Raw genomic sequence first — 21,767 nt, forward strand, 5'->3', positions numbered from 1 at the left:
CATAAGCAGCGCTGGTATTGAGGTGAGATGTGGAGCAAAATTTTGCTCTCCGCTCACTTTTCTGCGGCTAACGCCGGGTTTGTAAAAACCCGTAATACCAGCGCTGTCTGCAAGTGAGCGGTGAGCATAAACCGCTCGTTAGCACCGCACCCCTGTTAACGCAAAACTCGTAATCTAGGTGCTAAGTAGGTATATCTTCAACAAATAATACCATTAGAACAAAGCAAATTTCAAAATGGAATTAAATTGGAAACTTTTTTTTTTTGTTTTTTTGTGTAGGCTCTGTCTGAATAACAAAATTCTTCTAATTTTAAATATCTAACAGTAGAATATATGTAAATGTCATTACCCTCAGTAATTTGGGGGTAGATGCTGTTTAGTATAAATCAATTTTTTTCACAATTATTAACCCTTTCAGTACTAACGACGGCTCTGAGCCGTCGCAGAGTTTCCCACTCGGGTGCTAATGACGGCTCAGAGCCGTCGCTAACACACTCCCAGCTTAAAGGGAGTTCTGGGGGCTCCCACCCGCTCCTACCCCGGTGATCGGGCCTGTATAGTGACAGGCATCGCCCGGGCTTCACGTTATGCGCGGTGACGTCACGCGCAATGACATGATGTCACCGCGCAACTTTATTTAAAAGCGACAATGTTAAGTATAGGAAACGGGGCATGCTGCTTAGAAGCCTGTATCTCAGGCATCTAAGCAGCTACAGACGCTCAAAACCCACTGTTGGAAAGGTAATCGCACAACCTTTCCAACAGCATAAGTCTTAGGGATCTGAAAGAAAAAAAAGTTAAAAAAAACTTAAAACAGCTTAGCACCCAGGTGGGAAAGTGCTAAGCACTCAAAGGGGTTACGGGGCAAGTTTGTCACCTAGCATTCCTTTTTGTCTGTCAATCCTTCAATAACTTTATCCTTCTACCTCAACCAGGGTTTCCAAAATTCCCAATACTTCTTGTAGAGCTTTTGTATAAGAGTCCATAGGAATTCCATAACATGTGGGATATACTTCCTGCCACTAGGAGAATGCTAAGTGCCCAAACAAGAGCTTTAATCACTTCCAACCTCCCCTCTCTCTTCAGTTTTTTCTCTGCCTCCCAGGAGGATAGGCTGAAGATAGAGGTGCCCCAGCTACTTACTTAAAATATGGATTTGATGGGAGCTTGGACCAATATGAGGCCCCTAACCCCTGATGCAGATTCATTCAGTAAGAATAGATCAGCATAGAGAAGCTTTGAGCGCCCTGAATGAGACGGGGACATAGGAATACCTTGTTATGTGTGCAGTATCTCCCTATGGGATTTCAGCCATAACTACCCTCAGGCTTTGCAGGGACAAGTCCCTTAGCCTCCCACTGTGGAATTAGAGTTTGTTCATCTAAAATCCTCTGATGTACCTGTACAAGCACTGGATGGGCTCTCTACTGGATACAGTTGTGTGTCTGGTAAGCTCAGTGGAGGGGTGCTTTGCATTGGTAAGGGAACCTGCAGCACTCGCACAGCCCAAAGGCTATTAGAAGATACTTTTCACACAAGTATAGCTTAGCCAGGGAACTTAGCCTGCCTACCTGCTAACACACTTTTTGGCTCCTTTTATTAAATGCCCTAGTTACATCTATGGGGGCTATTAACCCATATATCCCTCTTAACCCCCTGGCAGCTCTTTTGGGACTGTTTTGTACTGTTTAAAATGGAGTGTTACTTCAAGCAGCATATGATTAGCCTGTGCAAGGGGCAAGTTTCATTTGGGGGATATATGTTGTGTTTTTTGGAGGGGTTTCCACACTTTAAAAATGTTTGCTTTTCTCTGAGGCAGTAAAAAGTGTTTCATAAAGTATATTTATATTTTTTAAAATACATTTGATTTCACCCCAAATTTTTGCCCTTAGCAATAACTGGTTAAATATCAAGTGTCAAAATAACTCTAGGTTAATACCTCGGGGTGTTTAATTTCTATAAATAAATACTTTCAAGTAGTAGTTTTGAATTGGGCGGCGGCTTATTTAGCTTACAGTCCAAGCATAGCAAATTTATTTCTAAGGTGGTCTTAGTCCACAAAATTCCTTGTGGGAATTCACTTTCTGGCCACCAGAAGAGGGGAAAAGACACCCCACAACAAAGCTTTAAATAGCCCACCCACTTCCCTCTCTCTCCCAGTAGTTCTTTGGAGCAGGCAAGGATAGAGGTGTTTCAATTTTTTTGAAGAATTATAATGATATTAATCCCAGAATTTCCCTCATTGGATAATTCGTTGAAGAGAGGGCTTTAGGAGAGTACTGGCTCTAATAAGTACATCTTCTTGTTGGAGTTAAAAACCTGCCATGGGTGTGGATAGTTCTTTATCTTCTCCGGCTTGGCCATGAAGTGTGCTTCCTCAATATATCCTCTGCTGTTAGTTAGAGCACAGGATGGGCTATCTACTGTCTCCTAGGACCTCCATAGGGTTAAGAACAGTGGAAGGGTCTCAGCCCACAAGCTCTTAATGCTACACTTATTGTGTTTCCGTAGCCCTTGATAGCAGTACAGCACCAATTGTTTCCCTTGTTGGGTAGTTCATATCATGTAGTCCTGTATGATATTGTGGCCAATATACTATGCTAAGGACAGGGTTGTCTCTTTATTCACATAAGGGGCTTGGACTTAATTTATTTCTCCTAAGGCAGGGTACATAAAGTTGTTTGTGTGCATATATTGTTCAATGGCATGTACAAGTTTTAGCGGTTGTTATTGGGTTCTGTGTCCTCTTCTTCTATTCATTCTGAAGTCATCACACAGAATTTCTTACCTTAGCTGATGACTTTACAAGCCTGATGATGTGCAAATGACTTCTAAAGTAGGGGGGGAGGGGCATTTGTCAGTATTAAATTCCTGTTTATTATTTATTTTATGTACCCACATAGGGTGTCGCATGAAAGACCTGTTTGTGTATAATATAAATGGGTGCACTTAACAAGAGAGCTGATGATTATGGTAAAACCAATACTGAGTAAATATGCCAAATTGATCTGTGTCATATAAGAACAGAAATCTCCTTTAAAAGGGTTAAAGATGTAGTAAAAGTTGTACTCTTGAAACACACTTGCTTTACTCAAGATGACAATAAAGCCAGTGATTGAAGCACATGCATATATGCCTGCTTCTGATTGGCTCACCCAGCAGTATCATCACCTGGATGTTTCTGGTTATCTATAGCACTGGTTTTCAAACCTGTTCTCAGGCCTCCCTAACAGGCCACATTTTGAGGTTATCTGAACTAGATGAAGTTGAAATAATCAGATGATTAGTAAACATGCTGTTATTTAACCTGCTCTCATCCAAGGTAATTCTGAAAACCTGACCCGTTGGGGAGGCCTGAGGACATGTTTGAAAAACTGATTTATAGTGACAGGGCACTATATTAATCAATGCTGAATTTATTTTGTAAGGGTGCAGAATTGTAATACAAAAATATAGCTTTTTTTGTTCTAAAATAATTTTAGCACTGAAATTAATGAATTTTAAAATTCCCTTGGCAATTTGAGTACAAATTAAAATTATTTTAAATAGCAACAAACTATGAATTTATTTTATTTTTTAAGTGCCAAAGGTACTAATAAGTATTGCATTCCTCTCAATGCGAGCTTCTTTTAATTACTTCTGTATTAGCTGCAAGCATGCATTAGCCCTAGCTTACCTAGATATGTAAATAATTCACAGCAGCACATATTTGGAGGGCAGCATCTAATTTTTTTTATATATATAAAAATCTGTGCAGCTAAACATGAATAAACCTGGGTTTGCTTTTTTGCAGTAGTGTAAGATAAAGGGGGTATAAAAAAACATCAGAAAATGTGTCCTGCAACTTAAATATGTTAAAAAAAATCACAACTACTAAAATGTGCATGTAAACTACTTAGTCCTCTGTTCTATGGGGTGGTTAAGACTTGTTTTCGTTTTCTTTAATTATTATTATTATTTATTTATTTTTAAACTTAGCACCAGCATTCAGAAGACCTTCTGTGAACAGTGTTGGGGACACGTTGTCATGTTCTGAAAATGAGCAATTGCCAGACCTAGTTTTACATGAGGTTAGTAAAATATTAAGGAGCTAAGTCATTTTATTTGCATTAACATACAACTGTCTTGTCTTAATTTCCATGTATTAAGTCATCACATACTTTTCCGAGGTTTTCATTTTTTATTTTTTGTTGTTGTTTATATGAAACAAATACCGAACAGGGTAAGTAGCCTGCCAATAACCTGGAAAGGTAGAAATTTACTGAAGAAAACAATTTACAGTGACCGTAAGCAGCACATCTACCAATAAGATTATTTTTCTTGAAAGTTTTCTACTGTACAGAAGGCCAGTGGTCATATATCATTGCACATTTATGGTGTATCAGGGAGAATATGCCACTCTAGGAGTTAATCACTTACGCAGCTATTAGTGGGGTCACTGTACATTTATTGTCATAGGATCTGATGAAGGGGAACTACAGTGTCCCTGTAATGTTAAACATGGCAGTCATAAGCTTATAAATTGTTTGTTTTGGATTAGAAAAACAGCGACTTTGGGATCATTGCCAAGAATATTATAGGAGATAAGGGCACTTTTCCTCTCCGTAAAAAAACAGGACAAAGTCAAATTTAGTTTTTATATTTCCCCAAAGGGATCAGTTATCTTGCCTTGCTTTGTCTATGCATTTCTTATGTAAAGGTGTTGAGATTCCAGGATCCATTACTACTGGGAATTATACTCCTGGGAGGAGCCAAAGATCCCAGGCAGTGACCGGTCTCTAGCCGCCTCCTGTTGGTTCACCATTATACTCTAAATATTTAGATCCTCCACATGTACAGCACTGTATTGGCTACTGGAAGCAGTTTATTCTGCTTATAGTAAGTCCAGTAGTATGGGTGTCTATCAGATTAGTGTGGGGGTTTATATTGACGCCTGCTTACCCTGTAGGTTGTTAGTAGGTACTCACTTATGGGTACATCATAGCCTGGGGACAATTATGTTAAGCATTCTACAATCCGACATGCTAACAAAAGTATGCACTCGCTATCATAAATATTTAACGCATCTGAAGGCCTACTGAAGGGCAAAATAAGACATTTATATGCCAAGCCTATGCTTGGCATATAAGTTTCTTTTTTCGCCCTTCAGGTGCGTTAAATATTTATGGTAGCAAGTGCATACTTTTGTTAGCATTTCGGATTGTTTGTGCTTGTCGTTTTTTTTTCACACATTGGCTTGTTTGCGCGTGTCTTTTTTTTATTTAAGCATCTGGTTCTTGGGTTAGCGCGTCGTTTTTTTTTTGCGTTTATCTCATAGGGAGCTTTCACACCATCTTCTCTTCTATAAAGTGAGTGCATCACAACTTGCATTTATTAAGATTTTACAAGCTAGACTGAGCATGGGATAAGCTACATAGGGGTCAATTTATCAAGCTCTTCGGCAGGTTTTCGCCTGCCTACGACTGCAGGTTCTCATAAGAGGACCTGCACGCCGTATATAACAAGCAGCGGTCATCAGACCGCTGCTTCCCTACCATTTTGCCACCTCTTAGATGGTAAATTTCAATCTCCCTGGTCTACTCCGACCGGGGAGATTGACAGCTCCTGCTCGCACGTGATTGGCTGTGCGCGGGCAGGGGGCGGGATTGCAAGCGAGCGCAAAATAGTGCTTGTGTGCAATGCTGAATTCCGCCTGGGGAATTCAGCCCACCAGAGGCGGACTGCAGCGAACAAGGCTGCATATGTGCGCCCCTGTCCGCCTCAGCTTGATAAATCGCCCCCATAGTTGTCATTTTGAAAGAAACAGATGTATCAAATAATTTTTATTTCATGTAAGTGGCAAGAGTCCATGAGATAGTGACATTTGGGATATACATTCTTACCAGAAGGGGGCAAAGTTTCTCAAACCTCAAAATGCCTATAAATACACCTCCCACCTCACTCATGCCTTAGTTTTACAAACTTTGCCTTTGTTGGAGGATGGTGAAGCAAGTCGTGCTTGATTTCTTCTGTGAAAGGCACTTCTAAGCCTTTTGAAGCCCAGTTCCTCTCTAAGTAGGATGTGAAGGGAGTATTTGCCTAATGATGCCATGTTTTCATCTATGGGAAATCTATTCTAAGGCTCTCTGTAAATTTGGTCGTGGGGATTCATCTACCACCTCCCTTTACAGATCGACATTATACTCCTCTACCATTACCTCTGCTGATAAGTTTCAGTACTGGTTTGGCTGTCTGCTATATGTGGATGGGTGTCTTTAGGTAAGTATATACCTTTTTTTTTTTAAGACGCTCTCAGATATGTTTGGCACTTTTTTGTTTTTAAAGTTTTAAATATATATTGCAGTCTAACAGTTTCAGCATGGAAAATTATGTTTGGGAGAAATTTTAGTAAATTTTTTCTTACCTGAGGTTTCAGCTAGTTGTATCTTCGGTCTTGTTTTTTCAAATTTTCGCTGGCAAATTAGGCTCGCGATGGTGCAAAATGCGTCCTTCTTGGCGCAATTTTTTTTGGTGCAAAGGTTGCGTTTGTTGTGATGTGAGTCACGTAAATTTTATTGTTGAATTAGCTGATTTTATTTCTTTAGCTCAAATATGTGGCACTTGTTATGTTTTATTATTCATACTGATAATGTTTCTGTAGTACATATACATCTATTGTTTTACCTTTACAGTCTATTTTATATGATATTACTGTTGATATAAAGGATTATATTGCAAAAGACATAGAGAAGGCTATGACTGCTATTTCACCTTCAAATTAACATAAACGATCTCTCCTAACTTCTCATAAACCTATGAAGATTCTATTGATCGACAGCATACTGTAGTATTTCTGCTGATGTGGTTTCTTTCATGTAATTAGCAAGAGTCCATGAGCTAGTGACGTATGGGATATACATTCCTACCAGGAGGGGCAAAGTTTCCCAAACCTTAAAATGCCTATAAATACACCCCTCACCACACCCACAATTCAGTTTTACAAACTTTGCCTCCCATGGAGGTGGTGAAGTAAGTTTGTGCTAGATTCTACGTTGATATGCGCTTCGCAGCAGGCTGGAGCCCGGTTTTCCTCTCAGAGTGCAGTGAATGTCAGAGGGATGTGAAGAGAGTATTGCCTATTTGAATTCAATGGTCTCCTTCTACGGGATCTATTTCATAGGTTCTCTGTTATCGGTCGTAGAGATTCATCTCTTACCTCCCTTTTTCAGATCGACGATATACTCTTATATACCATTACCTCTACTGATTCTCGTTTCAGTACTTGTTTGGCTATCTACTATATGTAGATGAGTGTCTTGGGGTAAGTAAATCTTATTTCTATTTATGACACTCAAAGCTATGGTTGAGCACTTTATATGTAAAGTTCTAAATATATGTGTTTAAACTTATATTTGCCTTGATTCAGGATAATCAGTGTTCCTTATTTCAGACAGTCAGTTTCATTATTTGGGATAATGCATATGAAATATTTTTTTCTTACCTTAAGAATTTTTTCAATTGACTTTTTTTCCCTGTGGGCTGTTAGGCTCGCGGGGGCTGAAAATGCTTCAATTTATTGCGTAATTTTTGGCGCAAACTTTTTTGGCGCAAAAATTTTGTCATTTCCGGCGCCTTAATTGACGCCGGAAGTTTGCGTATGGTTGCGTCATATTTAACGTTCAGACGTTTTTTTGCGCCAAAATTGTGGGCGTCGTTTTTTCGGCGTCACAGGTTGTGGCGTCATTCTTGGCGCCAAAAAATATGGGCGTTGTACTTGGCGCCAATAATGTGGGCGTCATTTTTTGTGCCAAAAAATGTGGGCGTCATTCTTGTCTCCACCTTTTTTTCACATTATTTCAGTCTCATTTTTCATTGCTTCTGGTTGCTAGAGGCTTGTTCATTTGCCATTTTTTCCCATTCCTGAAACTGTCATTTAAGGAATTTGATAATTTTGCTTTATATGTTGTTTTTTCTATTACATATTGCAAGATGTCTCAACATGACCCTGGATCAGAATCTACTTCTGGAAAGACGCTGCCTGATGCTGGTTCTACCAAAGTTAAGTGCATCTGTTGTAAACTTTTGGTAACTGTTCCTCCAGCTGTTGTTTGTGATAACTGTCATGATAAACTTTCTAATGCAGATTGTATTTCCATTAGTAATAATCCATTACCTGTTGTTGTTCCTTCAACATCTAATGTTCAGGATGTCCCTGTTAATGTAAAAGAATTTGTTTCTAAATCTATTAGGAAGGCTCTGTCTGTTATTCCTCCTTCCAGTAAGCGTAAAAGGTCTTTTAAAACTTCTCATATTTCAGATGAATTTTTAAGTGACCGTCATCATTCTGACTTATCTGTTTCTGATGAGGATCTATCTGGCTCAGAAGATTCTGCCTCAGATATTGACACTGATAAATCTTCATATTTATTTAAGATGAAGTTTATTCGTTCTTTACTTAAAGAAGTGTTAATTGCATTAGATATGGAGGAGTCTAGTCCTCTTGATACTAAATCTACTAAGCGTTTAAATTCGGTTTTCAAACCTCATGTAGTTATTCCTGAAGTTTTTCCAGTTCCTGATGCTATTTCAGAAGTAATTTCTAGGGAATGGAATAGTCTGGGTACTTAATTTACTCCTTCTCAAAGGTTTAAGAAATTGTACCCTGTGCCATCTGATAGATTAGAATTTTGGGATAAAATCCCTAAAGTTGATGGGGCTATTTCTACTCTTGCTAAACGTACTACTATTCCTACGGCGGATAGTACTTCCTTTAAGGATCCTTTAGACAGGAAGCTTGAATCCTTTCTAAGGAGAGCTTATTTATGTTCAGGTAATCTTCTTAGACCTGCTATTTCTTTGGCTGATGTTGCTGCAGCTTCAACTTTTTGGTTGGAGGCTTTAGCGCAACAAGTATCAGACCATAATGCTTATAGCATTGTTAAACTTCTTCAACATGCTAATAACTTTATTTGTGATGCCATTTTTGATGATATTAGAATTGATGTCAGATATATGTCTTTAGCTATTTTAGCTAGAAGAGCTTTATGGCTTAAATCTTGGAATGCAGATATGACTTCTAAGTCAACTTTGCTTTCTCTTTCTTTCCAAGGTAATAAATTATTTGGTTCACAGTTGGATTCTATTATTTCAACTGTTACTGGGGGGAAGGGAACCTTTTTGCCTCAGGATAAAAAATCTAAAGGTAAATACAGGGCTGCTAATCGTTTCCGTTCCTTTCGTCAGAATAAAGAACAGAAGCCTGACCCTTCCCCTAAAGGAATGGTTTCCTCTCCAGTCTGGAATAAATCCAAGCCTTTTAGAAAGTCAAAACCAGCTCATAAATCCGCATGAAGGTGCGGCCCTCATTCCAGCGCAGCTGGTAGGGGGCAGGTTAAGATTTTTCAAAGATGTTTGGATCAATTCGATTCACAGTCTTTGGATTCAGGACATTGTTTCTCAAGGATACAGAATAGGTTTCAAAATAAGACCTTCTGTGAGAAGATTTTTTCTCTCTCGCATTCCAGTAAACCCAGTAAAGGCTCAGGCATTTCTGAAATGTGTTTCAGATCTAGAGTTTGCTGGGGTAATTGTACCAGTTCCAGTTCTGGAACAGGGTCTGGGGTTTTACTCAAATCTATTCATTGTACCAAAGAAGGAGAATTCCTTCAGACCAGTTCTGGATCTAAAAATATTGAATCGTTATGTAAGAATACCAACATTCAAAATGGTGACTATAAGGACTATTCTGCCTTTTGTTCAGCAAGGGCATTATATGTCCACAATAGATTTACAGGATGCATATCTTCATATTCCAATTCATCCAGATCACTATCAGTTTCTGAGATTCTCTTTTCTAGACAAGCATTACCAGTTTGTTGCCCTTCCGTTTGGCCTAGCAACAGCTCCAAGGATCTTTTCAAAGGTTCTCGGTGCCCTTCTCTCTGTAATCAGAGAACAGGGTATTGCGGTATTTCCTTATTTGGACGATATCTTGGTACTTGCTCAGTCTTTACATTCTGCAGAATCTCATACGAATCAACTTGTGTTGTTTCTTCAAAAACATGGTTGGAGGATCAATTTACCAAAGAGTTCCTTGATTTGGTAAATTGAACCTTTTTGGGCTTTCAAATAGAGACAAAGTCATGGACACTGAATCTAACAGAAAAGAGACGTCTGAAGTTGGTTTCAGCTTGTCGAAACCTTCATTCTCAGTCATTCCCTTCGGTAGCTTTTTGCATGGAAATTCTAGGTCTCATGACTGCTGCATCGGACGCGATCCCCTTTGCTTGTTTTCACATGAGACCTCTTCAGCTTTGTATGCTGAACCAGTGGTGCAGGGATTATACAAGGATTTCACAAATAATATCCTTAAATCCCAATGTTCGGTCTTCTCTGACTTGGTGGTTGGATCAAGGGGCCTCTTTTGTTCGCCAAACCTGGACTGTGATCTCAACAGATGCGAGTCTTTCAGGTTGGGGAGCTGTATGGGGATCTCTGACAGCGCAGGGGGTTTGGGAATCTCAGGAGGCGAGATTACCCATCAACATTTTGGAACTCCGTGCGATTTTCAGAGCTCTTCAGTTCTGGCCTCTTCTGAAGAGAGAATAGTTTATTTGTTTTCAGTCGGACAATGTCACAACCGTGGCGTATGTCAATCATCAAGGTGGGACTCACAGTCCTCAAGCTATGAAAGAAGTATCTCGGATACTTGTATGGGCGGAATTCAGCTCCTGTCTAATTTCTGCGGTTCACATCCCAGGTGTAGACAATTGGGAAGCGGATTATCTCAGTCGCCAGACGTTACATCCGGGCGAATGGTCTCTTCACCCAGAGGTATTTCTTCAGATTGTTCATATCTGGGGACTTCCATAAATAGATCTGATGGCCTATCATCTAAACAAGAAACTTCCCAGGTCTCTGTCCAGATCCAGGGATCCTCAGGCGGAAGCAGTGGACGCGTTGTTGCTTCCTTGGAATTATCATCCTGCCTATGTCTTTCCGCCTCTAGTTCTTCTTCCAAGAGTGATTTCCAAAATTCTAATGGAACGTTCGTTTGTACTGCTGGGGGCTCCAGCATGGCCTCACAGGTTTTGGTGTGCGGATCTCATTCGGATGGCCAGTTGCCAACCTTGGACACTTCAGTTAAGACCAGACCTTCTATCTCAAGGCCCATTTTTCCATCAGGATCTCAAATCATTAAATTTGAAGGTATGGAAATTTAACGCTTGATTCTTAGTCATAGAGGTTTCTCTGACTCAGTGATTATAACTATGTTACAGGCTCGTAAATCTGTGTCTAGAAAGATTTATTATCGAGTCTGGAAGACTTACATTTCTTGGTGTTCTTCTCATAAGTTCTCTTGGCATTCTTTTAGAATTCCTAGAATTTTACAGTTTCTTCAGGATGGTTTGGATAAAGGTTTATCTGCATGTTCCTTGAAAGGACAAATTTCTACTCTTTCTGTTCTTTTTCACAGAAAAATTGCTAATCTTCCTGATATTCATTGTTTTGCTCAGTCTTTGGTTCGTATCAAGCCTGTCATTAAGTCAATCTCTCCTCCTTGGAGTCTTAATTTGGTTCTGAGAGCTTTACATGCTCCTCCGTTTGAACCTATGCATTCTCTGGATATTAAATTACTTTCTTGGAAAGTTTTGTTCCTTTTGGCCATCTCTTCTGCTAGAAGAGTTTCTGAGTTATCTGCTCTTTCTTGTGAATCTCCTTTTCTGATTTTTCATCAGGATAAGGTGGTGTTGCGGACTTCATTTCAATTTTTACCTAAGGTTGTGAATTCTAACAAAATTAGTAGAGAGATTGATGTCCCTTCATTGTGTCCTAATCCTAAGAATTCAAAGGAGAGATCTTTACATTCTTTGGATGTAGTAAGAGCTTTGAAATATTATGTTGAAGCTACTAAAGATTTTAGAAAGACTTCTAGTCTATTTGTTATATTTTCTGGTTCCAGGAAAGGTCAGAAAGCTTCTGCCATTTCTTTGGCGTCTTGGTTAAAGTCTTTGATTCATCATCCTTATGTGGAGTCGGGTAATTCCCCGCCTCAAAGGATTACGGCTCATTCTACTAGGTCAGTTTCTACTTCCTGGGCTTTTAGGAATGAAGCTGTTGATCAGATTTGCAAAGCAGCAACTTGGTCTTCTTTGCATACTTTTACTAAATTCTACCATTTTGATGTTTTCTTTTCTTCTGAAGCAGTTTTTGGTAGAAAAGTACTTCAGGCAGCTGTTTGAGTTTGATTCTTCTGCTTATGATTTCAGTTTTTTTCATTATTAAGATTAAAACTTTTGATCTGGGTTGTGGATTATTTTTTCAGCGGAATTGGCTGTCTTTATTTTATCCCTCCCTCTCTAGTGACTCTTGCGTGGAAGTTCCACATCTTGGGTATCTGCTATCCCATACGTCACTAGCTCATGGACTCTTGCTAATTACATGAAAGAAAACATAATTTATGTAAGAACTTACCTGATAAATTCATTTCTTTCATATTAGCAAGAGTCCATGAGACCCACCCTTTTTGTGGTGGTTATGATTTTTTTGTATAAAGCACAATTATTCCAATTCCTTATTTTTGATGCTTTCGCTCCTTTCTTATCACCCCACTTCTTGGCTATTCGTTAAACTGAATTGTGGGTGTGGTGAGGGGTGTATTTATAGGCATTTTGAGGTTTGGGAAACTTTGTCCCTCCTGGTAGGAATGTATATCCCATACGTCACTAGCTCATGGACTCTTGCTAATATGAAAGAAATGAATTTATCAGGTAAGTTCTTACATAAATTATGTTTTTCTCTGACTCAGAGGATCCTATTTCAGAGAATGATTTTGATAAATCAAACTTTCAATTCATTGTATTCATTCTTTATTAAGGAAGTATTGTTTACTTTGAGTATTAAGGAATCTAGTCATCTTGATAACAAGAATAGCAAATGTTTGAATTCTGTTTTTTTTTTTAAGCTTTTGAGGTAACTCTTGAAGTTTTTCTTATTCCAGATGCTATCTATCATATGTTTAGTAAGGAATCCAAACTTAGTGCTTCTTTTTACCTTTCTTCTAGGTTTTAAAGCTATATCCTTTACCTATGACTAATTTAGGCCTAGATTTAGAGTTCGGCGGTAGCCGTCAAAACCAGCGTTAGAGGCTCCTAACGCTGGTTTTGGGCGCCCGCTGGTATTTGGAGTCAGTGATTAAAGGGTCTAACGCTCACTTTTCAGCCGCGACTTTTCCATACCGCAGATCCCCCTACGCCATTTGCGTAGCCTATCTTTTCAATGGGATCTTTCTAACGCTGGTATTTAGAGTCGTTTCTGCAGTGAGCGTTAGAGCTCTAACGACAAGATTCCAGCCGCCTGAAAATAGCAGGAGTTAAGAGCTTTCTGGCTAACGCCGGTTTATAAAGCTCTTAACTACTGTACCCTAAAGTACACTAACACCCATAAACTACCTATGTACCCCTAAACCGAGGTCCCCCCACACCGCCGCCACTCGATTAAAATTTTTAACCCCTAATCTGCCGACCGCCACCTACGTTATACTTATGTACCCCTAATCTGCTGCCCCTAACCCCGCCGACCCCTGTATTACATTTATTAACCCCTAACTTGCCCCCCACAACGTCGCCGCAAGCTACTTAAAATAATTAACCCCTAATCTTCCGACCGCAAATCGCCGCCACCTACGTTATCCCTATGTACCCCTAATCTGCTACCCCTAACATCGCCGACCCCTATGTTATATTTATTAACCCCTAATCTGCCCCCCACAACGTCGCCGACACCTACCTACACTTATTAACCCCTAATCTGCCGAGCGGACCTGAGCGCTACTATAATAAAGTTATTAAGCCCTAATCCGCCTCACTAACCCTATCATAAATAGTATTAACCCCTAATCTGCCCTCCCTAACATCGCCGACACCTACCTTCAATTATTAACCCCTAATCTGCCGACCGGAGCTCACCGCTATTCTAATAAATGTATTAACCCCTAAAGCTAAGTCTAACCCTAACACTAACACCCCCCTAAGTTAAATATAATTTTTATCTAACGAAATAAATTAACTCTTATTAAATAAATAATTCCTATTTAAAGCTAAATACTTACCTGTAAAATAAATCCTAATATAGCTACAATATAAATTATAATTATATTATACCTATTTTAGGATTAATATTTATTTTACAGGCAACTTTGTAATTATTTTAACCAGGTACAATAGCTATTAAATAGTTAAGAACTATTTAATAGTTACCTAGTTAAAATAATTACAAATTTACCTGTAAAATAAATCCTAACCTAAGATATAATTAAACCTAACACTACCCTATCAATAAAATAATTAAATAAACTACCTACAATTACCTACAATTAACCTAACACTACACTATCAATAAATTAATTAAACACAATTGCTACAAATAAATAACATTAAATAAACTATCTAAAGTACAAAAAATAAAAAAGAACTAAGTTACAGAAAATAATAAAATATTTACAAACATAAGAAAAATATTACAACAATTTTAAACTAATTACACCTACTCTAAGCCCCCTAATAAAATAACAAAGCCCCCCAAAATAAAAAATTCCCTACCCTATTCTAAAATACAAATATTACAAGCTCTTTTACCTTACCAGCCCTGAACAGGGCCCTTTGCGGGGCATGCCCCAAGAATTTCAGCTCTTTTGCCTGTAAAAAAAAACATACAATACCCCCCCCCCAACATTACAACCCACCACCCACATACCCCTAATCTAACCCAAACCCCCCTTAAATTAACCTAACACTACCCCCCTGATGATCTTCCTACCTTGTCTTCACCATGCCAGGTTCACCGATCCGTCCTGGCTCCAAGATCTTCATCCAACCCAAGTGGGGGCTAGACATCCACTGAAGAAGTCCAGAAGAGGGTCCAAAGTCTTCCTCCTATCCGGCAAGAAGAGGACATCCGGACCGGCAAACATCTTCTCCAAGCGGCATCTTCTATCTTCTTCCATCCGATGACGACCGGCTCCATCTTGAAGACCTCCAGCGCGGATCCATCCTCTTCTTCCGACGACTAGACGACGAATGACGGTTCCTTTAAGGGACGTCATCCAAGATGGCGTCCCTCGAATTCCGATTGGCTGATAGGATTCTATCAGCCAATCGGAATTAAGGTAGGAATTTTCTGATTGGCTGATGGAATCAGCCAATCAGAATATAGTTCAATCCGATTGGCTGATCCAATCAGCCAATCAGATTGAGCTCGCATTCTATTGGCTGATCGGAACAGCCAATAGAATGCGAGCTCAATCTGATTGGCTGATTGGATCAGCCAATCGGATTGAACTATATTCTGATTGGCTGATTCCATCAGCCAATCAGAAAATTCCTACCTTAATTCCGATTGGCTGATAGAATCCTATCAGCCAATCGGAATTCGAGGGACGCCATCTTGGATGACGTCCCTTAAAGGAACCGTCATTCGTCGTCTAGTCGTCGGAAGAAGAGGATGGATCCGCGCTGGAGGTCTTCAAGATGGAGCCGGTCGTCATCGGATGGAAGAAGATAGAAGATGCCGCTTGGAGAAGATGTTTGCCGGTCCGGATGTCCTCTTCTTGCCGGATAGGAGGAAGACTTTGGACCCTCTTCTGGACTTCTTCAGTAGATGTCTAGCCCCCACTTGGGTTGGATGAAGATCTTGGAGCCAGGACGGATCGGTGAACCTGGCATGGTGAAGACAAGGTAGGAAGATCATCAGGGGGGTAGTGTTAGGTTAATTTAAGGGGGGTTTGGGTTAGATTAGGGGTATGTGGGTGGTGGGTTGTAATGTTGGGGGGGGGGGGTATTGTATGTTTTTTTTTACAGGCAAAAGAGCTGAAATTCTTGGGGCATGCCCCGCAAAGGGCCCTGTTCAGGGCTGGTAAGGTAAAAGAGCTTGTAATATTTGTATTTTAGAATAGGGTAGGGAATTTTTTATTTTGGGGGGCTTTGTTATTTTATTAGGGGGCTTAGAGTAGGTGTAATTAGTTTAAAATTGTTGTAATATTTTTCTTATGTTTGTAAATATTTTATTATTTTCTGTAACTTAGTTCTTTTTTATTTTTTGTACTTTAGATAGTTTATTTAATGTTATTTATTTGTAGCAATTGTGTTTAATTAATTTATTGATAGTGTAGTGTTAGGTTAATTGTAGGTAATTGTAGGTAGTTTATTTAATTATTTTATTGATAGGGTAGTGTTAGGTTTAATTATATCTTAGGTTAGGATTTATTTTACAGGTAAATTTGTAATTATTTTAACTAGGTAACTATTAAATAGTTCTTAACTATTTAATAGCTATTGTACCTGGTTAAAATAATTACAAAGTTGCCTGTAAAATAAATATTAATCCTAAAATAGGTATAATATAATTATAATTTATATTGTAGCTATATTAGGATTTATTTTACAGGTAAGTATTTAGCTTTAAATAGGAATTATTTATTTAATAAGAGTTAATTTATTTCGTTAGATAAAAATTATATTTAACTTAGGGGGGTGTTAGTGTTAGGGTTAGACTTAGCTTTAGGGGTTAATACATTTATTAGAATAGCGGTGAGCTCCGGTCGGCAGATTAGGGGTTAATAATTGAAGGTAGGTGTCGGCGATGTTAGGGAGGGCAGATTAGGGGTTAATACTATTTATGATAGGGTTAGTGAGGCGGATTAGGGCTTAATAACTTTATTATAGTAGCGCTCAGGTCCGCTCGGCAGATTAGGGGTTAATAAGTGTAGGCAGGTGTCGGCGACGTTGTGGGGGGCAGATTAGGGGTTAATAAATATAACATAGGGGTCGGCGATGTTAGGGGTAGCAGATTAGGGGTACATAGGGATAACGTAGGTGGCGGCGGTTTACGGAGCGGCAGATTAGGGGTTAAAAGTGTAATGCAGGGGACAGCGATAGCGGGGGCGGCAGATTAGGGGTTAATAAGTGTAAGGTTAGGGGTGTTTAGACTCGGGGTACATGTTAGGGTGTTAGGTGCAGACTTAGGAGGTGTTTCCCCATAGGAAACAATGGGGCTGCGTTAGGAGCTGAACGCTGCTTTTTTGCAGGTGTTAGGTTTTTTTTCAGCTCAAACAGCCCCATTGTTTCCTATGGGAGAATCGTGCACGAGCACGTTTTTGATGCCGGCCGCGTCCGTAAGCAACTCTGGTATCGAGAGTTGCATTTGCGGTAAAAATGCTCTACGCTCCTTTTTTGGAGCCTAACGCAGCATTTGTTTGAACTCTCGATACCAGAGTTAAATTTATGGTGCGGCCAGAAAAAAACCCGCGGAGCGTTAACAGCCCTTTTACCGCCGAACTCTAAATCTAGGCCTTAGTGTTTTTAGGTAAAAGCCCCTAAAGGTGGGGCTATTTCTTCTCTTGCCGAACGTACTTCTATCCTATGGAAGATATTTCTTCTTTTAAAGATCTTTTAGATAGGAAGTTGTTTCCTATCTTAAAAGAACCATATTTACATATTGGTTATATTTTTACCCTGCCATTTCTATGTTGCTGCTGTTTCAACTTTTTTGGTTGGACAGTTTAGTTATTAGCTTTTAATTTGTCTAAGCATTGTTCTTTTACTACAACATGCTAATCGTTTAATTTATGATGCTATATTTTATGTCATTTTAACTGATATTAAATCTTTTTTACTAGATATGTTTTATGGCTTAAATCTCTGATATGGTGTTTAAATTTAGATTACTATCTTATTATTTTAGGATAGTAATTTTTTATTAATATTTTCTATTGGATTTTACTATCTCCTCTATTACTGGGGGAAAGGGAGTCTTTTCTGCCCCAAGTTAAATCTAAGGGTAATTTCTCTTGTAAGGTGTATCCAGTCCACGGGTTCATCCATTACTTGTGGGGATATTCTCCTTCCCAACAGGAAGTTGCAAGAGGACACCCACAGCAGAGCTGTCTATATAGCTCCTCCCCTAACCCCCACCTCCAGTCATTCTCTTGCAACTCTCTACAAGATAGGAAGTATAAAGAGATATGTGGTGATTTAGTTGTAGTTTTGCCTTCAATCAAGAGTTTATTTTCAAACGGTACCGGCGTTGTACTGTTTTACTCTCAGGCAGAAATTAGAAGAAGAGTTCTGCCTGGAGATTGATGATCTTAGCGGTTTGTAACTAAGGTCCATTACTGTTCTCACACATAACTGAAGAGTATGGGATAACTTCAGTTGGGGGAACGGTCTGCAGATTACCTGCTTTGAGGTATGTTCAGTATTTTTATTTCTAGAGAGAGAGATGAGTTCTAGAAAATGCTGACAGATCCTTGTGTATATTAAGGTAAGATAGATGCAGTGAATGTATAACGACTGGGATCATGCTTACAAAGTGGGATAATGCTCATGTTAATGCTCATACTAAGTGGTGACAAAACGTTTACATGTTGCACAAATGGGACGTTTTTTTCTCTGAGGTGATAAGTCTTTAGTTAGGGCCTAATTTTCCACATGGCATAGTCAAATACTCCTAGGAGTATTTCCTTAAGGCCCCTCTGACATTGAGTGCATGGTGGGAGGGGCCTGTTTTAGCGCTTCTGTTGCGCAGTTTCTTTCAGACTGAGACATCCAGCTTCCCTAGAGGAGTCCTATTGCATCTGAGGACCACTATAGAGGGCTTATTTCTTCCCTAATCGTATTTGAGGGCAGGTAGGAGCCACAGCAGAGCTGTGGCAAGGTGTAACTGTCTGTTAACGGTGGTTGACGGTTTTTTTAATCCAGTTTGGGGGCTAAGGGGTTAATCATCCATTTGCAAGTGGGTGCAATGTTGCTTTAGTCCCTTACTCACACTGTAAAAATTTTGAAGTCTTTACTACATTTTAACACTGTTTTGCAGTTTAAGTGTTAGTTTTTTTCTCTTAAAGGCACAGTACCGTTTTTGTTTAATTGCTGTTTCACATTTATTAAAGTGTTTTCCAAGCTTGCTGGTGTCATTGCTAGTCTGTTTAAACATGTCTGACATAGAGGAGACTCCTTGTTCAATATGTTTAGAGGCCATTGTGGAACCCCCTCTTAGAATGTGTACCAAATGTACTGAAGTATCTATAAACTATAAAGACCATATTATGGCTTTTAAAGATTTATCACCAGAGAATTCCCAGACTGAAAAAGGGAGGTTATGCCATCTAACTCTCCCCATGTGTCAGAACCTATAACTCCCGCCCAAGTGATGCCAAGTACATCATCTAGAACAAATACAGAGCTTTCTGACGCTTTAATAACTGTGTCCGATATACCCTCACTAGGCTCCGAAGCCGGTGCAAGGGAGTTTCTATCTGAGGGTGACATTTCAGATTCAGGGAAGGCTTTACTTCAGTCCGATTCTGAAATGACAGCGTTTAAATTTAAGCTTGAACACCTCTGCTTATTGCTCAGGGAGATTTTAGCGACTCTGGATGACTGTGACCCCATTGTGGTTCCAGAGATTGTGTAAAATGGACAAATACTTTGCAGTGCCTGTTTACACTGATGTGTTTCCAGTCCCTAAGAGGTTTTCGGAAATTATTACTAAGGAATGGGATAGACCAGGTGTGCCATTCTCTCCCCCTCCTGCTTTTAAAAAGATGTTTCCCATAGATGTCACCATACGGGACTCGTGGCAGACGGTCCCTAAGGTGGAGGGAGCTGTTTCTACCCTAGCTAAGCGTACAACTATCCCTGTCGAGGACATTTGTGCTTTCCTAGATCCTATGGATAACAAGTTGGAGGGTCTCCTTAAGAAAATTTTTATTCATCAAGGTTTGGTTCGAGTCTCTTGAGGAGGCTCTACAGGTGGAGACCCCGTTAGATGATATCTTAGACAGGATTAAAGCTCTTAAGTTAGCTAATTCCTTTATTTCTGACGCCGTTTTTCATTTAACCAAACTAACGGCTAAGAATTCAGGTTTTGCCATTCTGGCGCGTAGGGCGCTATGGCTTAAGTCCTGGTCAGCAGATGTTACTTCAAAGTCTAAGCTTCTTAACATCCCCTTCAAGGGACAGACCCTATTCGGGCCCGGCCTGAAGGAGATCATCTCTGACATTACCGGAGTAAAAGGTCACGCCCTTCCTCAGGATAGGTCCAATAAATTAAGGACCAAACAGAATAATTTTCGTTCCTTTCGAAATTTCAAGGGTGGCGCAGCTTCGGCTTCCTCTAATGCAAGACAAGAGGGAAATTTCGCCCAGTCCAAACCAGTCTGGAGACCTAACCAGACTTGGAACAAAGGGAAGCAGGCCAAAAAGCCTGCTGCTGCCTCTAAGACAGCATGAAGGAGTAGCCCCCGATCCGGGACCGGATCTAGTCGGGGGCAGACTGTCTCTCTTCGCCCAGGCCTGGGCAAGAGACGTCCAGGACCCCTGGGCACTAGAAATTGTTTCCCAGGGATATCTTCTGGAATTCAAAGGTTAATCTCCAAAGGGGAGATTTCATCTCTCACAATTATCTGCAAACCAGATAAAGAGAGAGGCATTCTTACGTTGCGTTCAAGACCTACTGGTTATGGGAGTGATCCACCCAGTTCCAAGAGAGGAACAGGGGCAGGGTTTCTATTCAAACCTGTTTATAGTTCCCAAAAAAGAGGGAACTTTCAGACCAATCTTGGATCTCAAGATCCTAAACAAATTTCTCAGGGTCCCATCCTTCAAGATGGAGACAATCCGAACCATCCTCCCTATGATCCAGGAGGGACAATATATGACTACCGTGGACTTAAAGGATGCTTATCTCCACATTCCGATTCACAGAAAGCATCATCAGTTCCTCAGGTTCGCCTTCCTAGACAGGCATTACCAGTTTGTGGCTCTTCCCTTTTGGGTTAGCCACGGTGCCAAGAGTCTTTACGAAGGTTCTAGGGTCCCTTCTGGTGGTTCTAAGGCCGCGGGGCATAGCGGTGGCTCCTTACCTAGACGACATTCTGATCCAGGCGTCGACTTTCCAAATCGCCAAGTCCCATACGGACATTGTTCTGGCCTTTCTGAGGTCTCACGGGTGGAAAGTGAACAGAGAAAAGAGTTCTCTCTCTCCTCTCACAAGAGTTTCATTCCTAGGAACTCTGATAGATTCAGTAGAAATGAAAAATTTTCTGACAGAGGTCAGGATATCAAAGCTTCTAACTTCCTGCCGTGTTCTTTATTCCACTTCTCGGCCGTCAGTGGCTCAGTGTATGGAAATGATCGGCCTAATGGTGGTGGCAATGGATATAGTTCCGTTTGCCCGCCTACATCTCAGACCACTGCAACTTTGCATGCTCAATCAGTGGAATGGGGACTACACAGATTTGTCTCCTCTGTTAAATCTGGATCAAGAGACCAGGGATTCTCTTCTCTGGTGGTTATCTCGGGTCCATCTCTCCAGGGGAATGAGTTTCCGCAGGCCAGAGTGGACTATAGTGACGACAGATGCCAGCCTTCTGGGCTGGGGCGCAGTCTGGAACTCCCTGAAGGCTCAGGGTTCGTGGACTCAGGAGGAAGCCCTCCTTCCGATAAACATTCTGGAACTCAGAGCGATATTCAATGCTCTTCAAGCCTGGCCTCAGCTAGCTGCGGTCAGATTCATCAGATTTCAGTCGGACAATATCACGACTGTAGCCTATATCAACCATCAGGGGGAACAAGAAGCCCCCTGGCAATGATGGAGGTTTCCAGGATAATTCTGTGGGCAGAGGTTCACTCTTGCCATCTCTCAGCTATCCATATCCCAGGAGTAGAGAACTGGGAGGCGGACTTTCTAAGTCGGCAGACCTTTCATCCGGGGGAGTGGGAACTCCATCCGGA

General features: G+C 40.3%; 1 protein-coding gene across 2 annotated transcripts in view; it reads left to right on the forward strand.

Annotated features, from left to right (window-relative positions):
- The window catches only part of NEK4 (NIMA related kinase 4), a 189,299-nt gene that overhangs the window by 140,052 nt on the left and 27,480 nt on the right, over nt 1-21,767 (forward strand). For both annotated transcript variants that reach the window (XM_053721029.1, XM_053721030.1), the window contains exon 12: nt 3,979-4,070. In XM_053721029.1, coding sequence (XP_053577004.1) covers nt 3,979-4,070 — 92 coding nt within the window. The remainder of the gene's footprint in view (nt 1-3,978; nt 4,071-21,767) is intronic.

This window comes from Bombina bombina, chromosome 7 (genome assembly GCF_027579735.1).
Source record: "Bombina bombina isolate aBomBom1 chromosome 7, aBomBom1.pri, whole genome shotgun sequence".
NCBI classification, from domain to species: Eukaryota; Metazoa; Chordata; class Amphibia; order Anura; family Bombinatoridae; genus Bombina; species Bombina bombina.